The sequence below is a fragment of the Eriocheir sinensis genome, chromosome 40 (genome assembly GCF_024679095.1).
Source record: "Eriocheir sinensis breed Jianghai 21 chromosome 40, ASM2467909v1, whole genome shotgun sequence".
Classification (NCBI taxonomy): domain Eukaryota; kingdom Metazoa; phylum Arthropoda; class Malacostraca; order Decapoda; family Varunidae; genus Eriocheir; species Eriocheir sinensis.
In genome coordinates, this window is record NC_066548.1 from 6923070 (window position 1) to 6945883 (window position 22814).

Here is a 22814-nt window from a genome sequence, read left to right on the forward strand (position 1 = left end):
GATCGAAAAGGAATAGAAAAGAGAAAACAGTTTGTCGCAATAACCTTGGAGGAAGGGGCGTCGAGCTACGCTCCGGCGAGGGGGGCAGTTCACCCCTCACAAATATCACCTTGCATACGTAGGAAACGCTAGTACACCTTGAATTATCCTAACAGGTGTGTGTGTGTGTGTGTGTGTGTGTGTGTGTGTGTGTGTGTGACCATGCAGAGGCTAACAGGTGTGTCGTGAAAAGCTAAAGCTGCGTGTTCGAAACTCATGGAAATACGTGTCCAAGAAAGTGTGTGTGTGTGTGTGTGTGTGTGTGTGTGTGTGTGTGTGTGTGTGTGTGAGAGAGAGAGAGAGAGAGAGAGAGAGAGAGAGAGAGAGAGAGAGAGAGAGAGAGAGAGAGAGAGAGAGAGAGAGAGAATTGATTGGAGGAGGGACGGATGGAAACAAGAAAATAGGTCCTTTTAGAGCTGAAGAAGAAAAAAAAAAAAGAAAAAATGAGAGGGAAATGTATGATTGATAAAGGATGGAGAGATGAAGAATGAACGAGCAAGTAATGGAGTCGTTAAAAAAGGAACCAGAGGAGATTTGGAAAGGAGGTAAAGAGAAATTGAAGGGTTTTGGAAAAAGAAAAAAACGGGAGAAAATACGAAATAGAGAAAGAGAGAAACTGGAGGAGAGGTTGTGTGGCGGCATAGAGAAGTTGAGTTAGTGGAAGGAGTGATGAGAGAGAAGGAAAGGAAATTCGGAATAGAAGAGAAAGAGAGGAAGGGAAACTGGAGGAGAGCCATGGATAGAGAAAATGAGGGAAGGGAAAATAAGAGAGAAAGGGAAGGAAATACGGAATAGGAGAGAGAGAGAGAGAGAGAGAGAGAGAGAGAGAGAGAGAGAGAGAGAGAGAGAGAGAGAGAGAGAGAGAGAGAGAGAGAGAGAGAGAGTACAACAAAATGAAGATGAAATAAAAAAGATAACAAAAATAAATAAAATAAAAGAAGAGAGGAAGAAAGAAAACAAGAAAAAATGGTTATCGGAGAGAGAGAGAGAGAGAGAGAGAGAGAGAGAGAGAGAGAGAGAGAGAGAGAGAGAGAGAGAGAGAGAGAGAGAGAGAGAGAGAGAGAGAGAGAGAGAGAGAGAGAAAGCTGTTTGCTACATCTATGCGAGTCGCTGCACAAGACAAGATACACAAAGATTGAAATGTTCTTTTTTTCTTTAGTTTTTCTTCTTTTATGTACAGTTATTAGGAATCCTCGTTATTTTCCCCTTAAGAGTAACCTTGGAAGTAGCAGGATTGTCAGCCACTCCCTCGTCAGTCCCGTCAGCCTCGTCCGGAGTAAACGTTCCTCCCGCTGCTCCTCCTACTCCTCCGCGTTTGTCTCCCATTTAGGGCAGCTCGAGTTTTTTTTTTACTTTTTTTTTTTCTTTTAGTGGGAAGTTTTTGCTCCAGTTTCTGTGGAGTTGGAGGGAAAGTTCTCTTCTCTCAATTTGGCAGGCGGTGTGCTTGACTTTTCTTTATAACTTGTAGTCTCTTCTTTTTCGCTCACTGCACCGGCAAACAGAGATGTAGGTATGCACTCGTACTCCCATACAACGTAAACACACACACACACACACACACACACACACACACACACACACACACACAAACTATTTAGCGACGAGTTAGTGTTTCCATGTAATCCACCTATTTTCTCAACATATCTTAACCGGGTCACCTCTTAAGCCTTTTCTTGGCGTCATATATTCATGTCACATCCGCTGCACACATCACCGGAGTAGCAACAATTGGCACTCGTCTCCACAGTAAAACCTCTTGAATTGTTTGCGTTTATTCATAATTTAAGGTAGATTTGACACGCACACACGCTTTCGCACGCCCCACAATATCCAGGGTTATGGCACGACCATCACCCCTGCAGTGCCCTCAGGAAGCAGTGGGGGGGAAGGTGCTCTTTCCTGCCTATACACCGAACTGGCTCGCAGCTTCACCGGAGGGCTTGTCTGGTGATTCTGTAGGCCTGGTGACTCCTCAGCGACTGTTGTCCCCGGCTTGAAGTAACGCCGATAATTCAAACATAGTCTTTGGAGCCGATCACTTGAACCTGTGGCTGACGCTTGTGGGGGGCTGTCACGAGGCTCTGGTGGTGGTGATGGTGACGGTATGAGCTTGGGTAGTGTTGTTGTTGTTGTTGTTTCTGCTGTTGCCGCTAGCGCTTTGGTACTAAAGTTGCCAGTGGTCATGGTAGCGGCTGGTGGCACTGCCTGACGAAGGGCTGAAGGAGGGTTGCAGGGGTGGCTGGCGGCGACAACAGCTGCCCAAGGGAGGCGACGGGGCGGGAGCAGCGGGCGTGAGGAGCCTCTCACGACACGTAGGGGCGGTAGAGGTGCTCCGCCTCGGGGGGCAGCTTGGTGAGGAGGGCGGCGGAGAGCGGCACGTGCTGGTACTGCCCCGAGAACACAGAGGAGCCCCCGGACGAGGACGTGACGGTGGGGGGTGCCTGGGGGGGCGGCACCACGTGGAGGGCTGGGTGTGTGGGGTGAGGGTGGGGGGGCAGGGCGTCATACATGACCTCGTAGCGTCGCGGGTCAGGGGACGGGGCGGCGGAGGACGAGGACTCGGCAGGCTGTGAGGGGCTGCCGGGGGACATGGCTTCCTCGCTCCTGCCGCCGCCCACCGCCACCGCCGCCACGCCCTCCTCGCCCACCACGCTATCGTCCTGCACGTCGATCTCGTCCTCGGACTCCACGGCGCTGCTGAGGGTGGTGTCATGGGCGGTCGTCACCACAGCATCCCCAGAGCTGGATTCTTTACCCCCCGCTCCGCCGCCGCCTGTCCCCGCCCCTCGCTCCTCCTTACCCCCAGAATTCTCCTTGCCGTCCTTCCTGCCCTCCTTGCGCGTGTCCGTCAGCGCCTTCTTGCTCCGTTTCCACTTCATCCGTCGATTCTGGAACCATATTTTGACCTGCGGAAGAGAGGGGGACAAGACCGGGTGAAGAAGGTGATGCGAGCTTGACCTAACATGACCTAACCTTACCTAGCCGCCATTAAGACTTAGTATAAACAGTTCAGTCTCAGAATTAAGGCTTGTGAGTTTAACCTTCGATCAGAAACACCGTCACTATCACCAGTATCATCAAAATTCACTCCAACGCAAAGGTTATTCTCTCCTCCCTTCCGCCTCCGCCTCCTCTTCCTCTTTCTCTTCTTTCTCCTGCTCTTCCTCCTCCTCCTTATGCTCCTCCTCCTTATCCTCCTCCTCTTCCTCTTTCTCTTCTTTCTCCTGCTCTTCTTCCTCCTCCTTATCCTCCTCCTCTTCCTCTTTCTCTTTTTTCTCCTGCTCTTCTTCCTCCTCCTCCTTCACCTCCTCCTCCTCCTCCTCTTCCTCCTCATACTCCTCATACTCCTCCTCCACTCACCTGCGTTTCGGTCAGCATAAGACTCGTGGCCACCTCGAACCTCTTGGGCCGCGACAGGTACTTGTTCTCGCGGAAGTGTTTCTCGAGTTCCAGAAGCTGCTGCGAGGTGAAGGCGGTGCGGGGCCGGCGCGTCTTGCCCAGCAGACTGTGTTGGCCCATGCCTGTGGCGGGGGAAGGGAGAATGGTGGTTAGGGAGCTGACTATTAGTGCCGTATTACTAAACATTTTGTCATCCAAGTGCACATATTATGACAACGCTTTCATAGGAGTTTGGGGCATTTCCAGGAGTAGTTTTATGGCCCTGGTGGTAGTTTGACTCTTCCTCTGTGCCGAAACCTAAAGACACACTCATAAGAACCCGATTGACCCCCTCTGTGACCTTTAGAAATAGGTAATGTGAGAAGCCAAGGTGTCTTATAATATTGACCTTAATGTTTTCTCTTTAACTCTGTCATTCACCCTCTTATTATTTCTCTATCTTAGTCTTTTTATCATTCTATCTTCGCAATTCTACAGTTCTGATTTTCTCATTATTATTATTTTTTTTATATCAGAGGACACGGCTCAAGGGCAACAAAAAGAGTACAAAAAAAAAAAGCCCGCTACTCGCCGCTCCTATAAAAGATAAAAGTAAAGAGTAGCCAAAAAAGAGGTCAATTTCGGGTGGAGAGGTGGGAGAAAGAGAGGTCAATTTCGGGTGGAGAGGTGTCTTGATACAGTAGTTTCTTTTTTAGTAGTTTCTCTCCTTCTATCAATCTATCTATCTATCTTTCACTACCCTATATATGAACCACGAAACAAAATCGATAATACGAGATTGGCATTATAAGGAAATACATAACCTAACTGCATACCCCTCCCGAAATTGACCTCTCTTTTTGGACACTCCTTTGACCTCTATTCAGGAGCAGTAAATAGCGGGCTTTTTTATATATATTTTTATTGACGCCCTTGAACTGTCTCCTTAGCTATAAAAAAAAAAAAAATTCCCCTCCCTTTTTCTCTTTCTCTCGCTCCCTCAGCATCTCTTTTCACATCCTCCAAATTAGCTTTTTTTTTTTTTTTTTTTACATCAGAGGACACGGAGAGAGAGAGAGAGAGAGAGAGAGAGAGAGAGAGAGAGAGAGAGAGAGAGAGAGGAACCTTTCTAACTTTCTATCTCCAATCCACACTACTGATAAAGATTTCAATACACGAAACACACACGAAACAGAAACACGCAACTCATCACAAATAACAAATAAAACCTTTTAGTCACATAATACTTTCTTGTTCATTCATCCGCATACTCTTTCCCCTCTTTCCTCTCCCTTTTCCTCCTCCTCCCTCCCTCCCTCCCTCCCTCTCTGTATAAATGCGACGCTAAATATATGTAAATAACGTCATAGCGGCAGAGGATGAAAACCGCGCCGAATCTTGTAGCTCGTCGCGGAAATGGCTCGGAAAAAAAGTCGCGTTTGGCTCCAGATGGCGGCGGGAGTATTATTGTCGGGGAGGAAAATGGTCGCGGGCGGAGGAGGAGGAAGAGGAAAAAGACAGATGCATAGATGGTGGAGCGAGAGAGAGAGAGAACGTTTTGAATAGAGAAAATAAGATACAATAACTAGTGTGAACGTAATGATAAAAAGGGAAATAATAAGAAAGAATGAGAGAGAGAGAGAGAGAGAGAGAGAGAGAGAGAGAGAGAGAGAGAGAGAGAGAGAGAATGCTACTAAATAGAGAAAATGAAAACTAATATGTGAAAGTGAACGATGAAAAGGTTAATACATAGAAAAAAATAAGAACGGTTGAGAGAGAGAGAGAGAGAGAGAGAGAGAGAGGGAGGACATATGGGGGTCACGGTCAAATGGCGCGCGACTAATGACTCATAAAATATGTTTTTGGGGATGATCACTAAGACCCTCCTATTCTTCCTCCCTTCCCTCCCTTCTCTACCCTCCCTCCCTCCCTTCCCTCACCCACCTACCTCCTTCCCTCCCTCCCTCACATCTGCCGGCTCACTAGTATCCGGATAAGCTCCTTTCTCAGTAGTGGATTTAGGCGTATGGGACCAAAAAATCAGCTCAGTGGATGAGGAATGGATGAGTTAGGCGTCAAACAAAGTGATGCGTAATGGCTTGGGTTCATAGGGAGGCGTACAGGTGGATTGGAGTTTGATATTGTAGGTATATATCCATAGGTTGGTAGTTTTTTTATAGTGATAGTGATAGTTTGATGAGGCTTATTCTGCACCGTGGATGTGAGAATAAAAACAGCCTTGAGAACCCATATAAGCCTAGTAATAGTATGATTAGGCTTTTGCTGCACCGTGAATGTGAATAAAAACCCAACTAACCTTCTCTGGTCTTTGGAAATTTTTGTCGCTCTTTAGAATTTTTTGTGTAAGCTGAAATTTTTGTCGTTCTTTGGAATTTTTTGTCGCGTGAGCCGATATTTTTGTCGTTCTTTGAAATTTTTTGTCGTGTAAGCCGAAATTTTTGTCGTTCTTTGGAATTTTTTGTCGTGTAAGCCGAAACTTTTGTCGTTCTTTGGAAAGTTTTGTCGTGTAAGCCGAAATTTTTGTCGTTCTTTCGAAATTTTTGTCGTGTAAGCCGAATTTTTTGTCGTTCTTTCGAAATTTTTGTCGTGTAAGCCGAATTTTTTGTCGTTCTTTCGAAATTTTTGTCGTGTAAGCCGAATTTTTTGTCGTTCTTTCGAATTTTTTGTCGTGTAAGCTGAAATTTTTGTCGTTTGAAAATTTTTGTCGTGTAAGCCGAAATTTTTGTCGTTCTTTCGAAATTTTTGTCGTGTAAGCGGAATTTTTTTGTCGTGTAAACCGAATTTTTTGTCGTTCTTTGGAAATTTTTGTCGTGTAAGCCGAAATTTTTGTGGTGAGAGTTGAATTAAACCGTCCGAAAATATTGTGGTTCTGACTAGTTAATGAGCTCTCAAGGACTATCTCACGCACCCTAACTGGACCCTTGTATGCAGACAGACCTTCTATATCTCTGTGTATTCGATGGAGACAAAGATTGATAAGTAAAGAGACGAAAATAAAGACTCGGACTGTTTAAGCTTCATTACCGAGGCGACAATCTTTCTTTTCTTTCCTTTTCTTTCTTTCTTTTTTTTCTTTTTCCCTTTTGTTCTTTGTTTCTTTCTCTTTCCTTATTTCGTTCATTCGTTCTTCCTGTTTTCTTCTTTCGTTTCCTTTTTTTCTCCTTTATTTGTTTTACTTTGTTTTTCCTTCTTTTCTATTTCCTTCTGTTCGTCCCTTTCTCTCCCCTTACACCTCCTCTCTCCCTCCCTCCCTCCTTCCCTCTCTCCCTCCCTCCCTCTCTCTGTCTTGATTAAACGCCGTCAATTTATTCATTACGCCGCTGTCTCCTCCTCCCTTCCCTCCCTTCCTCCCTTCTTTCCTCCCTCTCTCTCCCGTCCTTCCCTCCATTTTCCATACCTCTCCGTTTTCACCCATCCTTCTTCCCTTCCACTTTCCTTCCTTTTTGTGTAATGACCAACCAAATGAGATGAAATAGACGGAAGAGAAGAAAATAGTGAATAGGAGAATGATGATGGAGGGAAGAGGGATAATAAGGAGACTAGACCTGCAGATATATAGATAGAAGACTAGATGAAAGTTGCGAATAGAAGAAGGAAGGAATGATGATAAAAGGAATGAGGTTAATAAGTATAAAGAATAGACGGTGAATAGATAAAACTGATGAATAGAAGAATGAGATAGTACGAGAATGTTATTAAATAGACAAGAACTATAGATTTTTAGAGTAATTGGATTGTTTCTTGAGGTTGTTAGTTTGGTTAGTAGATAAAACAGTTAAGCTTCCATGAACAGATTTACGCATTGGAGAATAAATAAATAAACGAGAAAAATATAATAAAAATGAAGAATGTGTCATGGATAGATTGTAAGGTTCGTAGATAAATACTTAAGCTTCCATGGATAGATTTGTATATAGATAAGGATAGATAGAGGAGAAAAAGAAGGAACACAGGAAATATAAATAAATAATGGCTATATAAGGTGGATGAATGATTGAATGAATGAATCAGAGAGAGAGAGAGAGAGAGAGAGAGAGAGAGAGAGAGAGAGAGAGAGAGAGAGAGAGAGAGAGAGAGAGAGAGAAAAGTACCTCATCTAAACACTCAATCTGATAGGCTTTCTTACTCAACTCCCCCTCCCCCTCCCTCTCCTCCCCTCCCCTCCCCTCTCCCCATCCCATCAAAAAAGAAAAAAAAAAAGGGAGGCTGATTTCGGCAACTGTTTTTGGGATGAGTTTCTAGCTATTGTCGAAGATGGGGAGGGGAGAGGGGGGAAGGGAGGGTAGAAGGGGTGGGGAAGGGGGAGATTATCTATTACAACCTCCCTCCCCTTTCCTCCCTTTCTCCCCCTCTCTCCCTCCCCTACCCCCTCTCCCCTTTTCTCTCCCTCTCCCTACCCCCTCCCTCTTCCCCCTCCCCTCCCTTCCCTAGCTCCCCTATACTACCTACCTCCCCTTCCCTCCCCACTCCTTCCCCTCCTTCCCTCTCATCCCTACTCCTCTCCCTCCCCTACCCATTCTTGCTGTGTCTCTCTCCTAGCCTCCACCCCTTCTCTCTCCCTCTCCCCCTTCCTCTCCTTCTCCCTCCCCCTCCCCCCTGACCCCCTCTCTCCCCTCGGGCGCAAACAGCTGACAATGGCGCGTTATTCATCTGTTTGGTCTACCCGCGCGAAAGTCGGCGGCGCGGAAAATCACTTGTATTGTGGGGAGGGGGGGCGGAGAGAGAGAGAGAGAGAGAGAGAGAGAGAGAGAGAGAGAGAGAGAGAGAGAGAGAGTATCGTTATTGTCTTCGTTATCATCACCTTCATCACCACCTTCATTACCACTTCGGGTCCAACCACCACCACCACCACTACCATCACCACCACCTTCCCAACCTGAGATACAACTACCACTAACATCACCACCACCACCACCATCACCACGACCACCACCACCACCCTCCCAACCTCACATACAACTAACTACCGCTAACATCACCCACCACCTCCACCACCACCACCAGTACAACTAACACCATGCACCAATACCAACACCACCACTGCCGCCGCCACCACCATTATTTGTCATACCCACTGAAAATATATGACCAGGGATACGTTTTTGTCAGTTTTCCTCTTCGCCCTTTGCTCGATCCCTCTTACCCTCCCTTCCTCCATCCCTGTCCCAGTCCCCTTCCCTCGTTCCCTCCCTTCCTCTCTCCATCCCTGCCCCACTCCCCCTCTCTCGTTCCCTCCCTTCCCACTCTCCCTCTTTAGTTTTGTACGTGTTTTCATCTCTTTTGGTAGTTCGCTGTTGCTTGTTCCCTCTTTCCCTCCCTTCCTCCCTCCTTCCCTTCCCACACTCCCCCTCTCTCGTTTCCTCTACTTCCCACTTTTTAGTTTTGTACATGTTTTCATCTCTTTTGGTAGGTCGCTTTTCACAACTTAAGGCAGAAAGTGAGAGATAGAACCGATTTTTGCATTAGCTTACATATTGCCATCCTTACTTTTAATTAGATAAGTCACTGGGAGCGCTTATAGTATCCCTGAACATGTTTGAAACTCCAATTTAAAAAGGGAAAAAGAAGCGACCGTAAAAAAATGTATGCAATGGACACGTTTTGCAATAGTTTTAATCTTTGCTCGCTGTGTGCTGCCTAAACAGAGGGAATGATAAAAATACACGCTACATGTATTTCCTCTGTATGCGGCGCCTTTATTTTCATTTCTCTCTTTTTTTTTAAATATTTTGTAGAGTACGTATACGCGGGTAATTTTATTCAAAGCGATTAATATATATTCCATCCCGGGGCTTGAATGTCCCTGAAAGTGGCCGATATGATAATACGTTAGATTTATATGTATAACCGAGATGTGAAAGATGTACCTTGTTTTGTTTACCCGGAGAGGAGGGGGAAGAGGAGGAGGAGGAGGAGGAGGAGGAGGAGGAGGCGCCATAAACCTTGATGAATCTGACAAACATTGTGTGTCCGGCGGGCGGGGGGCGGCCAGACGGACTGCACCATAAATACGGGCCAACACGGCGATGATAAAGGTGCTGGAGAGTGTGTAATGGAGCGGCGGCGAGTAGGGCCGAGCGAGCATCAGCGGTTGATTATAGGACGTTCTTACCCTCGTGTTTACTGCCGCGAGGGGACGCCGGCCGGGACGTGACGGATGTGTGGCCGCGGCGGACGGGGTGTGAGACGCTGGGTGCTGGCCGGGTGTGGTGTTTCCTTCACTCACACACACACACACACGCACACGCACACGCACACACGCACACGCACACTACACTTCACTACACTACACTACACACACACACACATTTTTTTTTCATTTTCAGTTGTATTGTTACTCATTTTGGAGGCAAATGGGAAATCTTTTGTTTGCTTGTTTTCTTTGTGGTCCTCAACAAATTACAAAAAACGGAAATTTACGATCCACGTCCCGAAAAAAGTAGAAAGTAAATAGATTTGGTTTCTAACGGGTTAATACCATTTGTATAAAAAGATAACAAGATCAAGTATTTTGGAGGTTTAATGAGTCACGTGGCAGATACATAAACGCCAAACGCCAACATTTTAGTCAAGTCTCCGTCGTTACTAAAAAGTGCGAGTGTTACAACTTGACGGAGCAGCTTCGGCGTGTGAGGAGCGCCAACCTGTATAAGTGCTGCCATATTACCTCCGAGCCCATAAGATTCAAAACAAATCTGTCCTTCAAGAACAAGGTCGAAAGCATCTGACATTCCTCGAATATCAATCAACATTATGACAGAGAAATTTCCCTCATCCCAAAGGAGTTATTTAGGCAAAAAAGGACTAAAGCCAGACAACCATATAGATGCAGTAATACAGAGGATAACAATAGAAGCAACACACTTCCTCATTTTAGTGTTGTGTTGCCGCAAAAAAGAAAATAAAGAAAGAAACTTCATATGCATCTTGGAGGAAGCACGCTGGTACAGTCGAATAATGTTTCCGTCCATTTTTGAACGCAGGTTGTGACATAGAAAATGAAGGTTGGGTGAAAGGCGGATCACGGGGCGCAGCGTTGGAGTCCCCGCGTCGTCACTCCCTAGCTGCCTCGTCGTCTGGAATGCCTGCGCTGGAGTGCCGGAAACCAGTGTTGATAAAAAGCACAATCACGAGGAGCCAAACCATATCTTTATAAACTGTTTGAGCTGTTTATTACCCGCGTTCTTTGATACGATAGTTTTAAATAGACTGAACCACCCTTTCCGCTGGGAGGAGATAATGAATTCTATAATATAAAAATAATACGTATTCATCTCATTGTTTGGGTTTAACAGCGGGAACATATCTTTTAGAGGCGTGTAAAGTCCAACCATTAGGACGGCTCGTAAAATTAGTGATGCCCAACGCGAGGAGTTGACCAGTGAGATCATTTATTAGTTCCGGTAGGGGATAGGGGTGGAGAGAGAGAGAGAGAGAGAGAGAGAATATGCTACTAAATAGAGAAAATGAAAACTAATATGTGAAACTGGACGATAAAAAAGTTAATACATAGAAAAAATAATAAGAACGGATGAGAGAGAGAGAGAGAGAACGTTATCTACCACCCACGTAACTACCCATCACCAGCCGCCTATCCCAATAACCACCAATAAAACACAATGACACGCTCTTAACTGCCCACCACCACCACCACCACAAAGCCACTTCACACTGCATCACCGCCACGACGTAAGCGCTTTGTCGCCACTCAATAGAACGACGATTAATCAACACTCCTCTCCCTCTCCCTCTCTCTCTCCCTCCCTGTTCTTCCCTCTCCCTCTCCCTTCCTTCCTTTCCTCCCTCTCCCCCTCCCTTATTCTCTCTCTCTCTCTCTCTCTCTCTCTCTCTCTCTCTCTCTCTCTCTCTCTCTCTCTCTCTCTCTCTCTCTCTCTCTCTCTCTCTCTCTCTCTCTCTCTCTCTCTCTCTCTCTCTTCCTCCCATTCTCTTTTCACCCAACCTCCCCGTGACTGTCTTTTCCTTTATTCTCTTTTCCTCTTCTCTTCTCCCTCTCCACTGTCCTTTCTTTCCCCTATTCACTTTCTTCTCATCTCTCTCTGTTCCCAACTTCCCCGATACTGTCCTTTCCTTATTCTCTTTACTCCTCCTTTTCCTCCTCTTCTTCGGTTTCTCTCTTCCCTTTTTCCCTCCCTCTCTTCCTCCTCCTTTTCCTCCTCTTCCTCGGTTTCTCTCCTCCCTTTTTCCCTCCCTCCCTTCCTCTATTACACAACCTCTTACCGCTGCTGTCCTTTTCTTTAGTCTATCTCTTATGTCCCCCCTGTTTCCCTGGTTGCTCCTTTCATCTCCGCCACTGCCCTTTCTCTTATTATCTCTCCTCCTGTTCAGTGGTATGGAGGTAAGGGGGTAGGGTAGGGGGAGGGAGCGTGGAGATATTTGTATACAGATGTGATAGCGGGTAGTGGATCCTTCCGAGTGAGTGGGCTTCGTCCCCTCTTCTGCCTTTTTCTCCTCTTCCCTTCTGTTGTATCATGTTATTTGACTGCATCTCCTTTCCTTCTTCCTTCCTTCCTTTCTTTCTTTCTTTTCTTCCGTCCTTCCTTCCTTCCTTCCTTCCTTCCTTCCCTCCTTTCTTCCTTTCTTCTTTCTTCTTTCTCATCCTCTGTTTTTGTCCTCTCGGGATGCTAGCGGCTTGGTGGTGGTGCCACCAAGCTGGGATTTTTCAGCCGCCGCCGAGTGGCTTAAAACTACCCACATGCTGTCCAGAAGACCACCTATCAACCCGGACTCTAGATTCTAGGATTAAAGATGAGCTCCGGGAGGGCAGCATGAGCCAATGCAAGATGGCGCCACTATAAACACTCGCCTGCGCCAGAACGGGCTGGGCCGACCATCAGGGCCCACCGGGAAGAAGCCTACCGGCGCAATAGGCCACGACGTGAAAAAAAAAAAGCTTCTGTTAAATCTATCAATACCTCTCACCACATACATTACTGCCTTACATTGTTATTCCTTCACAGTCTCCACATTGGCGCTCTCTTCCGGCACCACAAAGCCACAATGGCGGGCACACTCAACGGTCAGCATCATCAAGGCCATTATTAGAACCGTCGCGCTGGCAGATTGATTAATTAAAGCGAGTCAACATCTGGGGTTCGAATCCGACAAATTTATCACCGCCATTGGGGAGATGAGGAGACGGGTGGGGGGGGGGGGGGGGGAGGTATTGGGGAGATTACGGGAGGCTGTATGAAAGAGAGGAGCCAGGCTTGTAATCTTTTAACAAACCACCAATACTCGTTTGTCCCGACCCTTCCTTCCTTTCCCTCCGGCATAAAATGACCTCAGATGTTGCGCCGACTAAACGAAACTTTCCAACTTTTTTCCTTCCTTTCCCTGTGTGGCGTGCGTGTTGTGGCGATGAGAGGACCTATTGGCGTGTTGTTGTGGTGGACTTTGTGTTTATATTTTATTCTTTACTTCGGTTGTGTTCTTGTTCCATGAACTTCGAGGTAAGACCCTTTGATATTGACATTGTTACGCAGGGGTCACGAGGAAGAGCTTTTTATTAGGCCTATATTCTAAAACATTTCGGGGCTTACACATTTTTTTTTTACAAGGGCGTAAAGAAAAATGTATAAAAAAAACCCCGCTACTTACTGCTCCTGAATAGAAGTCAAAGGAGTGTCCAAAAAGAGAGGTCAATTTCGGGAGGAGAGGTGTCCTGATACACACATTTGACAAGGCTTTCCCAGGAGCTCTGAGTATTTACATTGGTAGTTTTATATGCCTAGTGATACTTTTTTTTTTTTTTTTTTTTTTTTAGTTTGTTTTGTAGGTATCTTCCCGGTGGGGCCTGATGGTCGGGATGCCTGGCCCAAGGGTTCTTGGGATGATGATGGTCGGCCCCGTTCGCAGGTTCTGGCGCAGGCGAGTGGGCCATCTTGCGTGTTTTGCTGCTGCCCCCCCCCACTCGTTTGATTCTTCGCTTGGACGGCTTCCTCTTCCCGGGTTGGATGGGTGGTCAGGAGGACATGTGGGTAGTTTTAAGCCACTCGGCGGTGACTGAAAAATCCGAGTGGTAGCGTGAGGATTCGAACCCGCGTCGTCCATCACGCGGCGAATGTGGGTCCAGTACGCTACCAGTTCGGCCACCGCCTTCTTCACCGGCTTCTATATTGAATGTGAAAAAACACTCATGAGAACCCGATTAATCACCTTCTCGCCCTTTGAAAATAGTTAATATGAGAGGAGGAAGAGTCTGAGAGTGTGGCCCTAATTGTTTACAAGTCTCAGCCGCCCCATCTCGAACATTGGTACGTACAACTCGCTGTAACACATTGCGCTTCCCTGCTGGCGATGATTCTTGAACCAAATGTTTTATTCAACGGCCCGATTGTCGCTGGAATGCTGCCTAATAATCTAATATTGTCCTGGGCATATTTTATACCTGCAATATAAATAATTGCTGGTGGATTGTATTCCAGCTATTTGACGTAAATTATTCTCGCATTTTTTCATCTTTGGCGATACCCATTACGCCTACAGGCTAGTGTTTGGTGGGCTGTGTGGCTGCCCCGCCCGCTGGTGCCAACGTAATGTTCGGTTGATATCTTGTAGCATTCACGACATGACAGCGCGTACATGAATATATCATAACATAATATGTCCAATAACGAAATACATGAAAGTAATTATTTGCGCATTTTCCAAACAGCACGGCCGTGACCTGAAGTAAACGAGGCTGTGTTGTGTCGGCCTTCGGTTGTCGGGCAGCGGATGGGCGCCCGGAGCGTGGACGGCGCCGCGCGTGTCGTTCATGATCGCGGTTGTTAAGCCGTTCTGTTTAGCACCGGCGTCGTTCAAGTAATTAATGAGCAACACGGGGCCGGCGAGACGCGGCACGCGGACACGCCGGCTGACGTGGCTCCCCTCCCTGCGTCCTGCACGAGCTGGGCGAGAACCAGAAATAAAAGAACGAATGATTTATGATGAAACATGAACACTGCAGGCAGAAATCCGTAGAAACATGAAGCGGCGATGTCGTTGATAAATGGAGAGCTTTACAAGTGAAATAATCTTTTACCAACATGCAAAACGTAGAGGCCCCAAAAGATTTCGAAGCTTTCATGAGAGTATGACGCAATGACATCCTGAATCCGGCGGCTGATACCACATTGCGGATCCTGTTGCTTGGTGGGCCTGTAGAGAAGGGACCGTTTTTCCCAAGGACAAGAGTGACGTCTAAGGTCCGTCGAGTGCACAAACGTTGGCGTGTTGGGTCTTATTACAAGCAGATGTGTTATCTCTTGAGTATAAAAAGTCTCAGATAAAGCCCATTCAGATACACTATCGTCTAATTAATTTTTTCTCCCGATCAGTTCTTCCGGCTCGTCACTCTTCTTGCAAGAGGTCTGAGCATCTGTGTGATTGATGCGTCATTCGATGCATGATTATTTGTTATTTAACTTAACATAAGATTCTACGTTCTCTCTCTCTCTCTCTCTCTCTCTCTCTCTCTCTCTCTCTCTCTCTCTCTCTCTCTCTCTCTCTCTCTCTCTCTCTCTCTCTCTCTCTCTCTCTCTCTCTCTCTCTCTCTCTCTCTTTTAAGTAGGTAGCAAGTTCGGTGGCTGTCAGGATAGATAAAGGTGGGTGTGGGCGGGACTGGTACAAGATGGCGTCTTGTTTGTACTGTGGACGGGAGTGAGAACTGTACTTTGGTATGTTTTTATTTTGATGGAAGGGAGGGCGACTGGTTTGAGTCTTTGTCGGGTGATAGCAGCTAACTGAATAGGTAAAGATGGTTTTGGCTAGGTAAGCGGCCTTGTGACTCTAGTAATTAGATAACTCAGGCCACCATCTACGGGCTTGGGTCTGAAGTAGCGGTAATATATATAAAAAAAGGCAAGACTGCTCCACCCTTCGGTGTTCCCCATCTGTCCGGGCCCCTCGCAGCGACGCCCTGAGTGAGGCGACAGTGTTTAAAGATAGATAATATATCACTGATCGTACAGGTGTTTAATCTCTCGCAATGACTCATTAAGGAGTGCGCTTGTCTTTGTCCTCCGAGATAACGAGGATCTTCATATTATTCTTATTTTCAAATACTTTAATTAAAGATGATAAACTGAAGTGGGAATCACTTGTTACAGAAAATAGAATTTCCTGCGTAAAGTTTATAAGGTTAAAGATTTTGAAATATAACTGATACACCATTACTCTTCATACCGTCATAACTGTTATATGTCCCCTTTACTTAGGGCCATTAAAGGCATGATCCTGTTTATTTTAGGGGCATTGATAATAATGAATAACGTTGTCCGTTGTTCACTACTTAATTAGCGGCCTAGCCGGGATGACGTAGCTACTCCCATACCGACGCTGTTTATCACCTGAAGATAACCCAACAAGGAACGGAATGCGGTCTACGTGCGCCGCCGGCATCAGGCTGCTGTTATCACGCGGCCGGGGGCGTGGAGGCGTGCGTGGTTGTCCGGTATGGAGGAAACGATTATGTCAGGCGAGCGGGGTGCGGAGGCGTGCGTGGTTGTGGGGGAGGCAGGAAACATCTTATCTGGTCCTTAATTATTTGTCAGTGGGTATTAATCTTTATTTTCAAGCAAAGTGACGTCCGGTATGCCACCTGGGACATCACGGGCCGCTCCACATGTAGAAAGTAAAAATCAGAAATAATACTAAGATCACTTCTCGAGGTACCCAGAAACTACCGACCTGAAAGGTTATAACGCTTGCAAATCACGAATATCAATAATACGCGGTAATGCCATGTTACACATCGTTACTGCAGTACGTGGAGGGGCGGGGGTCACGCACGCTTAATTAATCATCGCGGAGGCTGACCGCGCCGCGCAACAATAAAATGTGGAAGATCATTTCGCTGCGTCGATCTTTGTTCATTAGTCCTTATCCGTTTCTCGGCGTCATGAGAACTGACGCCGCGGCAAACAGCCTCACGCTGATGGATTCCTCCGCCGGTGTTAAGTGGTCCCACGATTAGCCGCTGCCTCGCGGTGCTCCGTGGGAACACTGTTTGAACACCCGCAGAATTATTCATAAAAAGGTGGCGTGGCACTCAGGAGCGTTCTACCGCGGAGAGAAATGGTTATATATATATATATATATATATATATATATATATATATATATATATATATATATATATATATATATATATATATATATATATATATATTCATACATACATACACTACGGCAACTATATGGTCCAGGAACAAACAAACAAACAAGGGACAGGAGGAAGGCTGTGCTGCGTCTAAAAAGAGCATTGAAACTCCCCAAGAGATTGATTCGATTGATTTAGATACTTTTTGATAATACCCTTTTGAAGAAATAACTAAGTCGCAATTTAAGTAGGAAATACAATAGAGAGACCCGAGCTTCAGAATTTAACTGTGAAAAAGAAGTGAGAAGATACTTGTTAACTGGTTTATATCACACACACACGCACGCACACACACACACACACACACACACACACACACACAGAAACAGACAGACAAATGGCTTATTCTAACCAGCACAAGAGTGTCAGCCATGTTGGTGCCCGCTTTGGTGAACCCCAGACGGACGCTTCACGACAAAAGGTCCGCCATTCGTCTCCCGGACAGTCCACAGGGGCGAATCCTCCTCCACACCACCGCCAGCCCCGCCCCGCCCCGCCCCGCCCAATAAATATTCCACATCCCTATCCATCCATCTAGCGCGTCTCTGTTCCCTTCAGTTTTTCTCCCGCGTCGCCCTTCCTTCACCCCCTCCCCCTTCTCTTCGTACACTCGCTCTTGACGGAGTGGTAAATGTGTGCGTACGGTGAGTTATTGGAGGAGGAGGAGGAGGAGGAGGAGGAGTGAATTAGAAAAAGGAGGTGACTGGAGGAATGGCTGTTTGCGCGAGATGATGATGATGATGGTGATGGCGAGTGGCGGAGACGAAAGTAAAGCGTCGTTACAGGAAGAGAGGAGGAGGAGGACGAGGGAGAAAGAACGATTTTATAGGAGGAAGAGAAGGAAGAATGAAGTTATTGAAGGAGGAATGAGAGGAAACTTGAAAGACTGAAATAATAAGTGACGGTGAAAGACGTCGTTATAGGGAGAGAGGAGGATGAGGACGAGGAAGAAAGAACGATTTTATAGGAGGAAGAAGAGGAAGAAACCTGAAAAAAACGAAATAACAGTGCCAGTGAAAAGACGGAAAGAACCAGTGTTGTGAACGATTGATGGGGGAAGAGAATCTGGTATCACGAGGAGAACCAGTGTCGTGAACGATTGATGGGGGTAGAAAATTTGGTATCACGAGGAGAACCAGTGTTGTGAACGATTGATGGGGGAAGAGAATCTGGTATCATTGGTGCAGGGTCGAACCGATGCCTCATGGTGGAACAAGGCGATGGCATAGATGAATAAAGAATACATAACAGATAGATAGAAAGTAGTTAGGTTTTAGGGTTTTTTTTTACATCAAAGGACACGGCTATAAAAAAGTACAAAGAAAAACCGCTACTCGCTGCTCCTATAAAAGATAAAAGTAAAGGTTAGCCAAAAGAGAGGTCAACAGATAGATAGACACGAGTACATGACAGGTAGATAGATAGGAAGTAGGTATAGGTTGGAGTCAAATGTGCAGATAGTTGAACAGTCCAAATCAGGCACTCAGACATTGAAACTCCATGGACGTAAAGCCAGGACAGTGAGGATAAAAAGCGCAGGTTTGTTGTTTGGCACGTGAATGCTCGTACTATATATTACCTTTCGTTGCTAAAGATATTGTGGAATTGGTTGGGTTCATGTGAAATTCGTTTCGTGATAGCTTTGTAATAATAGGTGTTTCGGTGTTTGTGTTTCATCGGTAGTAACATTACAGAGTGTTCTGCTCCTGACGCCGCGGCTCCTAAGTTTCTATTTTAAATTTGTCTTCCTCTTTTGTGTTGTCTTGGTTTTTATGAGGATTCCTTATTCTCGTTGCGCTTAGTCAGGAATCTCTACATCCAGTGATTGGTCAAATACAGATACTGTCTACTGAAAAGAAAAAAAAGTTGTTTGTGTTTCGAAAGCAGTACTTACAAAGGATATACATGTATGATATTTTTTACTTTTTTTGTGTACGTTTTTATTTATATATTAACATACTTTTATAGTTATTCATTTTTGCGGGATTGGTTAAGCCTTAATTAAGTGATGTGGGAAAGAAACTTATTCCATCATGTTGAAACATTATTCTAAAGTCTGTCCTGAGTAATATGACAGCAGCACGACTGATCATCTGAAATATTAATGATTTTCAATTCCTGACACAATTTTTAATGTCTCGCTCGACTCTTCCTGCTGGTGGCGCTGATATAACGGGAACCAACAAGCGTAAATCGGTCAGCCTTAGTCGCGGGGCCTCGGCGCCCAGTCATCTTAACTCGGTAAAAAAAAGAAAAAAAAAGAAATCAACGTGAAGTGCAACTCCGTGCGCACTGTGCGTTTGACGCCAACTTTCTAAACACACAAGTTATCGGTGTTTTATTGTGTATTATTTTGTTAAGTGTGATGTTTCTCGTGTCTGACACGTTCCATTGATCACAATCGCGTGATTTTTCACTAGGGTCGGCAAAAGAGTTACTTCCTTATTCATTTATACTGAGAGTGGTAGACCAGTGTTGAAAACTGAAACGCTGTATACTACACTCTAAAGCTACTCGCTGAACCGTCAAGATGAACAGTGATTGCGTCATCACAGGTGTTAATTCGAAAGTGTTGCTTATGTGTCGTCACAGACACTAACCCTTTGGTGGCACCTTTTGATTTTTAACATATCGCACATCCGGGCCTCCTCATGTAAGCAATGAAAGAAATTTTGGAGAGTTAAACAAATCACAGTCGAGTCAAATTTCCCACATTAATTGTTTTGTCTTTTGATGAAGGCGACCTCAAGCTTCCTGGAAACAGTAATTACTCAAACGGTTATTGGAACTAGAATTCTTACTGTAATAAAAGTTGTCAGCCGAGATCCTGGGAACCACATCTGAAAAGAGAATATTCTTGGATTTAGTTTCGTAGCGTTGGATGAGCCGGCGATACTTAACAACCAGTTCCTTGCATACTACTCGTGTTTCATCGTTCGCTGTGTGTTGGGAGGACGAAGGAGTTAGAGGAAGCAGGAGTTATGGAATTTTTAACTGGGAAAAGTACATTAGTGACAGCCAAAGGTTTAGTAAATATAGTTGCTTTCTCTTTACTTACTTACTGAAAATTATGTGTTCGTAATCGTAATAAAGACCAGTTGAGCATATTTTCTGTTTTACTCTTGGGGATTTGCAACTACGTTTTGAGTGTTTGTGTTTCTTATTATTAAAAGATATTTGGTTGTGTTCAGTAGTCTTTTTGTTCACTCCTTTTGCGACGCCACACCATAATAGTTTAGTTTATTGTTCGTTGAGTGACTCGTCGGGATGTGAGTAGGTGGTATAGTAACGTTATGTGAGTGGTCTTTTTTTATTTTTTTATTTTATTTTTTTACAGAAAGGGCGTTAAAAAAACAAGAAAACAATAATGAAAAAAAAAAAGCCCGCTACTTACTGCTCCTGAATAGAGTACAGAGGAGTGGATATGCTTTACTTTCAACGCAAACATAGTTGAATAATACTTGCAAGCAATATTTGACATGGGCACCCATTAACAGAATAAGAGAGAAAAAATGGACGAGGAAGCGAATGAAAGGAATTAAATAAGAGATGTGAAGAATAGCGAAGAAAGGGGGAAGGAAAAAAGAACTACTAACATGAAAGAAGGAAGAGAGGAAAAAGGGAAGGAAGAGGAATATGAGAGAGAGAGAGAGAGAGAGAGTGGAATAATGAAGAGGAGACAGTAAAATTAAAGTGATGGGAGGAGGAAGAGACACGGAGGAGGAGGAGAAAGAGGAGAAGGAGGTGGAGGAGGAAATTAATATCAAAGAAAACAGAGAGAGGGGGAAGAGGAGACAAGACATTAATAGACACGTCCTAACTTAAGTCGGATTTATTCTCTCGCTAAAACTCAAATTACTCTCCTCTTAACACACACACACACACACTCACACACACACACACACAGAGAGAGAGAGAGAGAGAGAGAGAGGCGTTTATATTTTGCATTATTATAGAAGGAAACAGAGAGAGAGAGAGAGAGATAATAGGGTGTATCATTGAAATTCTAGCTTATAACAAAGATATATTCCAACTTTAAATAATATACAACAGCACAAGCTCCCAGTCATTTACATAAACTGAATATCATCACTGGTTTTGTTGATCGTTACTTTATATAATAGTTTTAGGTTATTGCATCGGGAGTGTGATCAGTTCAACATGAAAGTTCTCTTCCCTACACATGCCACGAAGGGGTAACCAAACCAGTCTTGATCGGTGGTGGAACATCTTCCCATGGACACGAGTACACACAATGGGCCGTATTACTAAACATTTCGTTGTCCAAGTTCACATATTTGACAAGGCTTTCGTAGGAGTTGTGAGCATTTCCAGGGGTAGTTTTATGACCCCGGTGGTAGTGTGACTCTTCCTCTGTACCGTGAACCTGAAGAAACACTCACTAGAATCCGACTTACCCCCTCTTTAACCTTTAGAAATAGCTGATGTAAGAAGCGCGCGTCTTATAATACCAGCCAATGAATCTCCTACACAGGCATGCCAGATTGTATTGGTAGCCCGTTAAGACTATTTCCGTTCACAGGTTGTCTTATGTATACGTTCTCAAAGAGCCACCCACTCGCCTGATAGTATCTTCACCTGACACTCAGACCCGCATACTCAGACATTTCCGGCTCCTATCAAATATTTCCCAAGGTCTTTAAGGAGAATATTCGAGTTCTCATCAGTGTTTTAAGGAGATTATTCGAGTTCTCATCAGTGTTTTAAGGAGATTATTCGAGTTCTCATCAGTGTTTTAAGGAGATTATTCGAGCTCTCAACAGTGTTTTAAGGAGATTATTCGAGTTCTCATCAATGTTTTAAGGAGATTATTCGAGTTCTCATCAGTGTTTTAAGGAGATTATTCGAGTTCTCATCAGTGTTTTAAGGAGATTATTCGAGTTCTCATCAGTGTTTTAAGGAGATTATTCGAGTTCTCATCAGCGTTTTAAGATTATTCGAGTTCTCATCAGTGTTTTAAGGAGATTATTCGAGTTCTCATCAGTGTTTTAAGGAGATTATTCGAGTTCTCATCAGTGTTTTAAGGAGATTATTCGAGTTGTCATCAGTGTTTTAAGGAGATTATTCGAGTTGTCATCAGTGTTTTAAGGAGATTATTCGAGTTGTCATCAGTGTTTTAAGGAGATTATTCGAGTTCTCATCAATGTTTTAAGGAGATTATTCGAGTTCTCATCAATGTTTTAAGGAGATTATTCGAGTTGTCATCAGTGTTTTAAGGAGATTATTCGAGTTCTCATCAGTGTTTTAAGGAGATTATTCGAGTTGTCATCAGTGTTTTAAGGAGATTATTCGAGTTCTCATCAGTGTTTTAAGGAGATTATTCGAGTTCTCATCAGTGTTTTAAGGAGATTATTCGAGTTCTCATCAGTGTATTAAGGAGATTATTCGAGTTCTCATCAGTGTTTTAAGGAGATTATTCGAGTTCTCATCAGTGTTTTAAGGAGATTATTCGAGTTCTCATCAGTGTTTTAAGGAGATTATTCGAGTTCTCATCAGTGTTTTAAGGAGATTATTCGAGTTCTCATCAGTGTTTTAAGGAGATTATTCGAGTTCTCATCAGTGTTTTAAGGAGATTATTCGAGTTCTCATCAGTGTTTTAAGGAGATTATTCGAGTTCTCATCAGTGTTTTAAGGAGATTATTCGAGTTCTCATCAGTGTTTTAAGGAGATTATTCGAGTTCTCATCAATGTTTTAAGGAGATTATTCGAGTTCTCATCAGTGTTTTAAGGAGATTATTCGAGTTCTCATCAATGTTTTAAGGAGATTATTCGAGTTCTCATCAGTGTTTTAAGGAGATTATTCGAGTTCTCATCAGTGTTTTAAGGAGATTATTCGAGTTCTCATCAGTGTTTTAAGGAGATTATTCGAGTTCTCATCAGTGTATTAAGGAGATTATTCGAGTTCTCATCAATGTTTTAAGGAGATTATTCGAGTTCTCATCAGTGTATTAAGGAGATTATTCGAGTTCTCATCAGTGTTTTAAGGAGATTATTCGAGTTCTCAACAGTGTTTTAAGGAGATTATTCGAGTTCTCATCAGTGTTTTAAGGAGATTATTCGAGTTCAAATCAGTGTTTTAAGGAGATTATTCGAGTTCAAATCAGTGTGTTAAGGAGATTATTCGAGTTCAAATCAGTGTTTTAAGGAGATTATTCGAGTTCAAATCAGTGTTTTAAGGAGATTATTCGAGTTC

At 44.4% G+C, this 22814-nt stretch overlaps 1 protein-coding gene across 2 annotated transcripts in view; it reads right to left on the minus strand.

The window, feature by feature from the left end:
• Window positions 1–852: 852 nt before the first annotated feature.
• LOC127009294 (motor neuron and pancreas homeobox protein 1-like) overlaps window positions 853–22814 on the minus strand; it is a 76080-nt gene continuing 54118 nt past the window's right edge. The window contains exons 2-4 of one of the 2 annotated variants that reach the window (XM_050882242.1): window positions 19402–19440; window positions 3400–3560; window positions 853–2945 (exon numbers count right to left, since the gene is read on the minus strand). In XM_050882242.1, coding sequence (XP_050738199.1) covers window positions 2343–2945; window positions 3400–3560; window positions 19402–19440 — 803 coding nt within the window. In that variant the 3' untranslated portion in view covers window positions 853–2342. The remainder of the gene's footprint in view (window positions 2946–3399; window positions 3561–19401; window positions 19441–22814) is intronic. The other variant, XM_050882244.1, reaches the window with a different exon arrangement.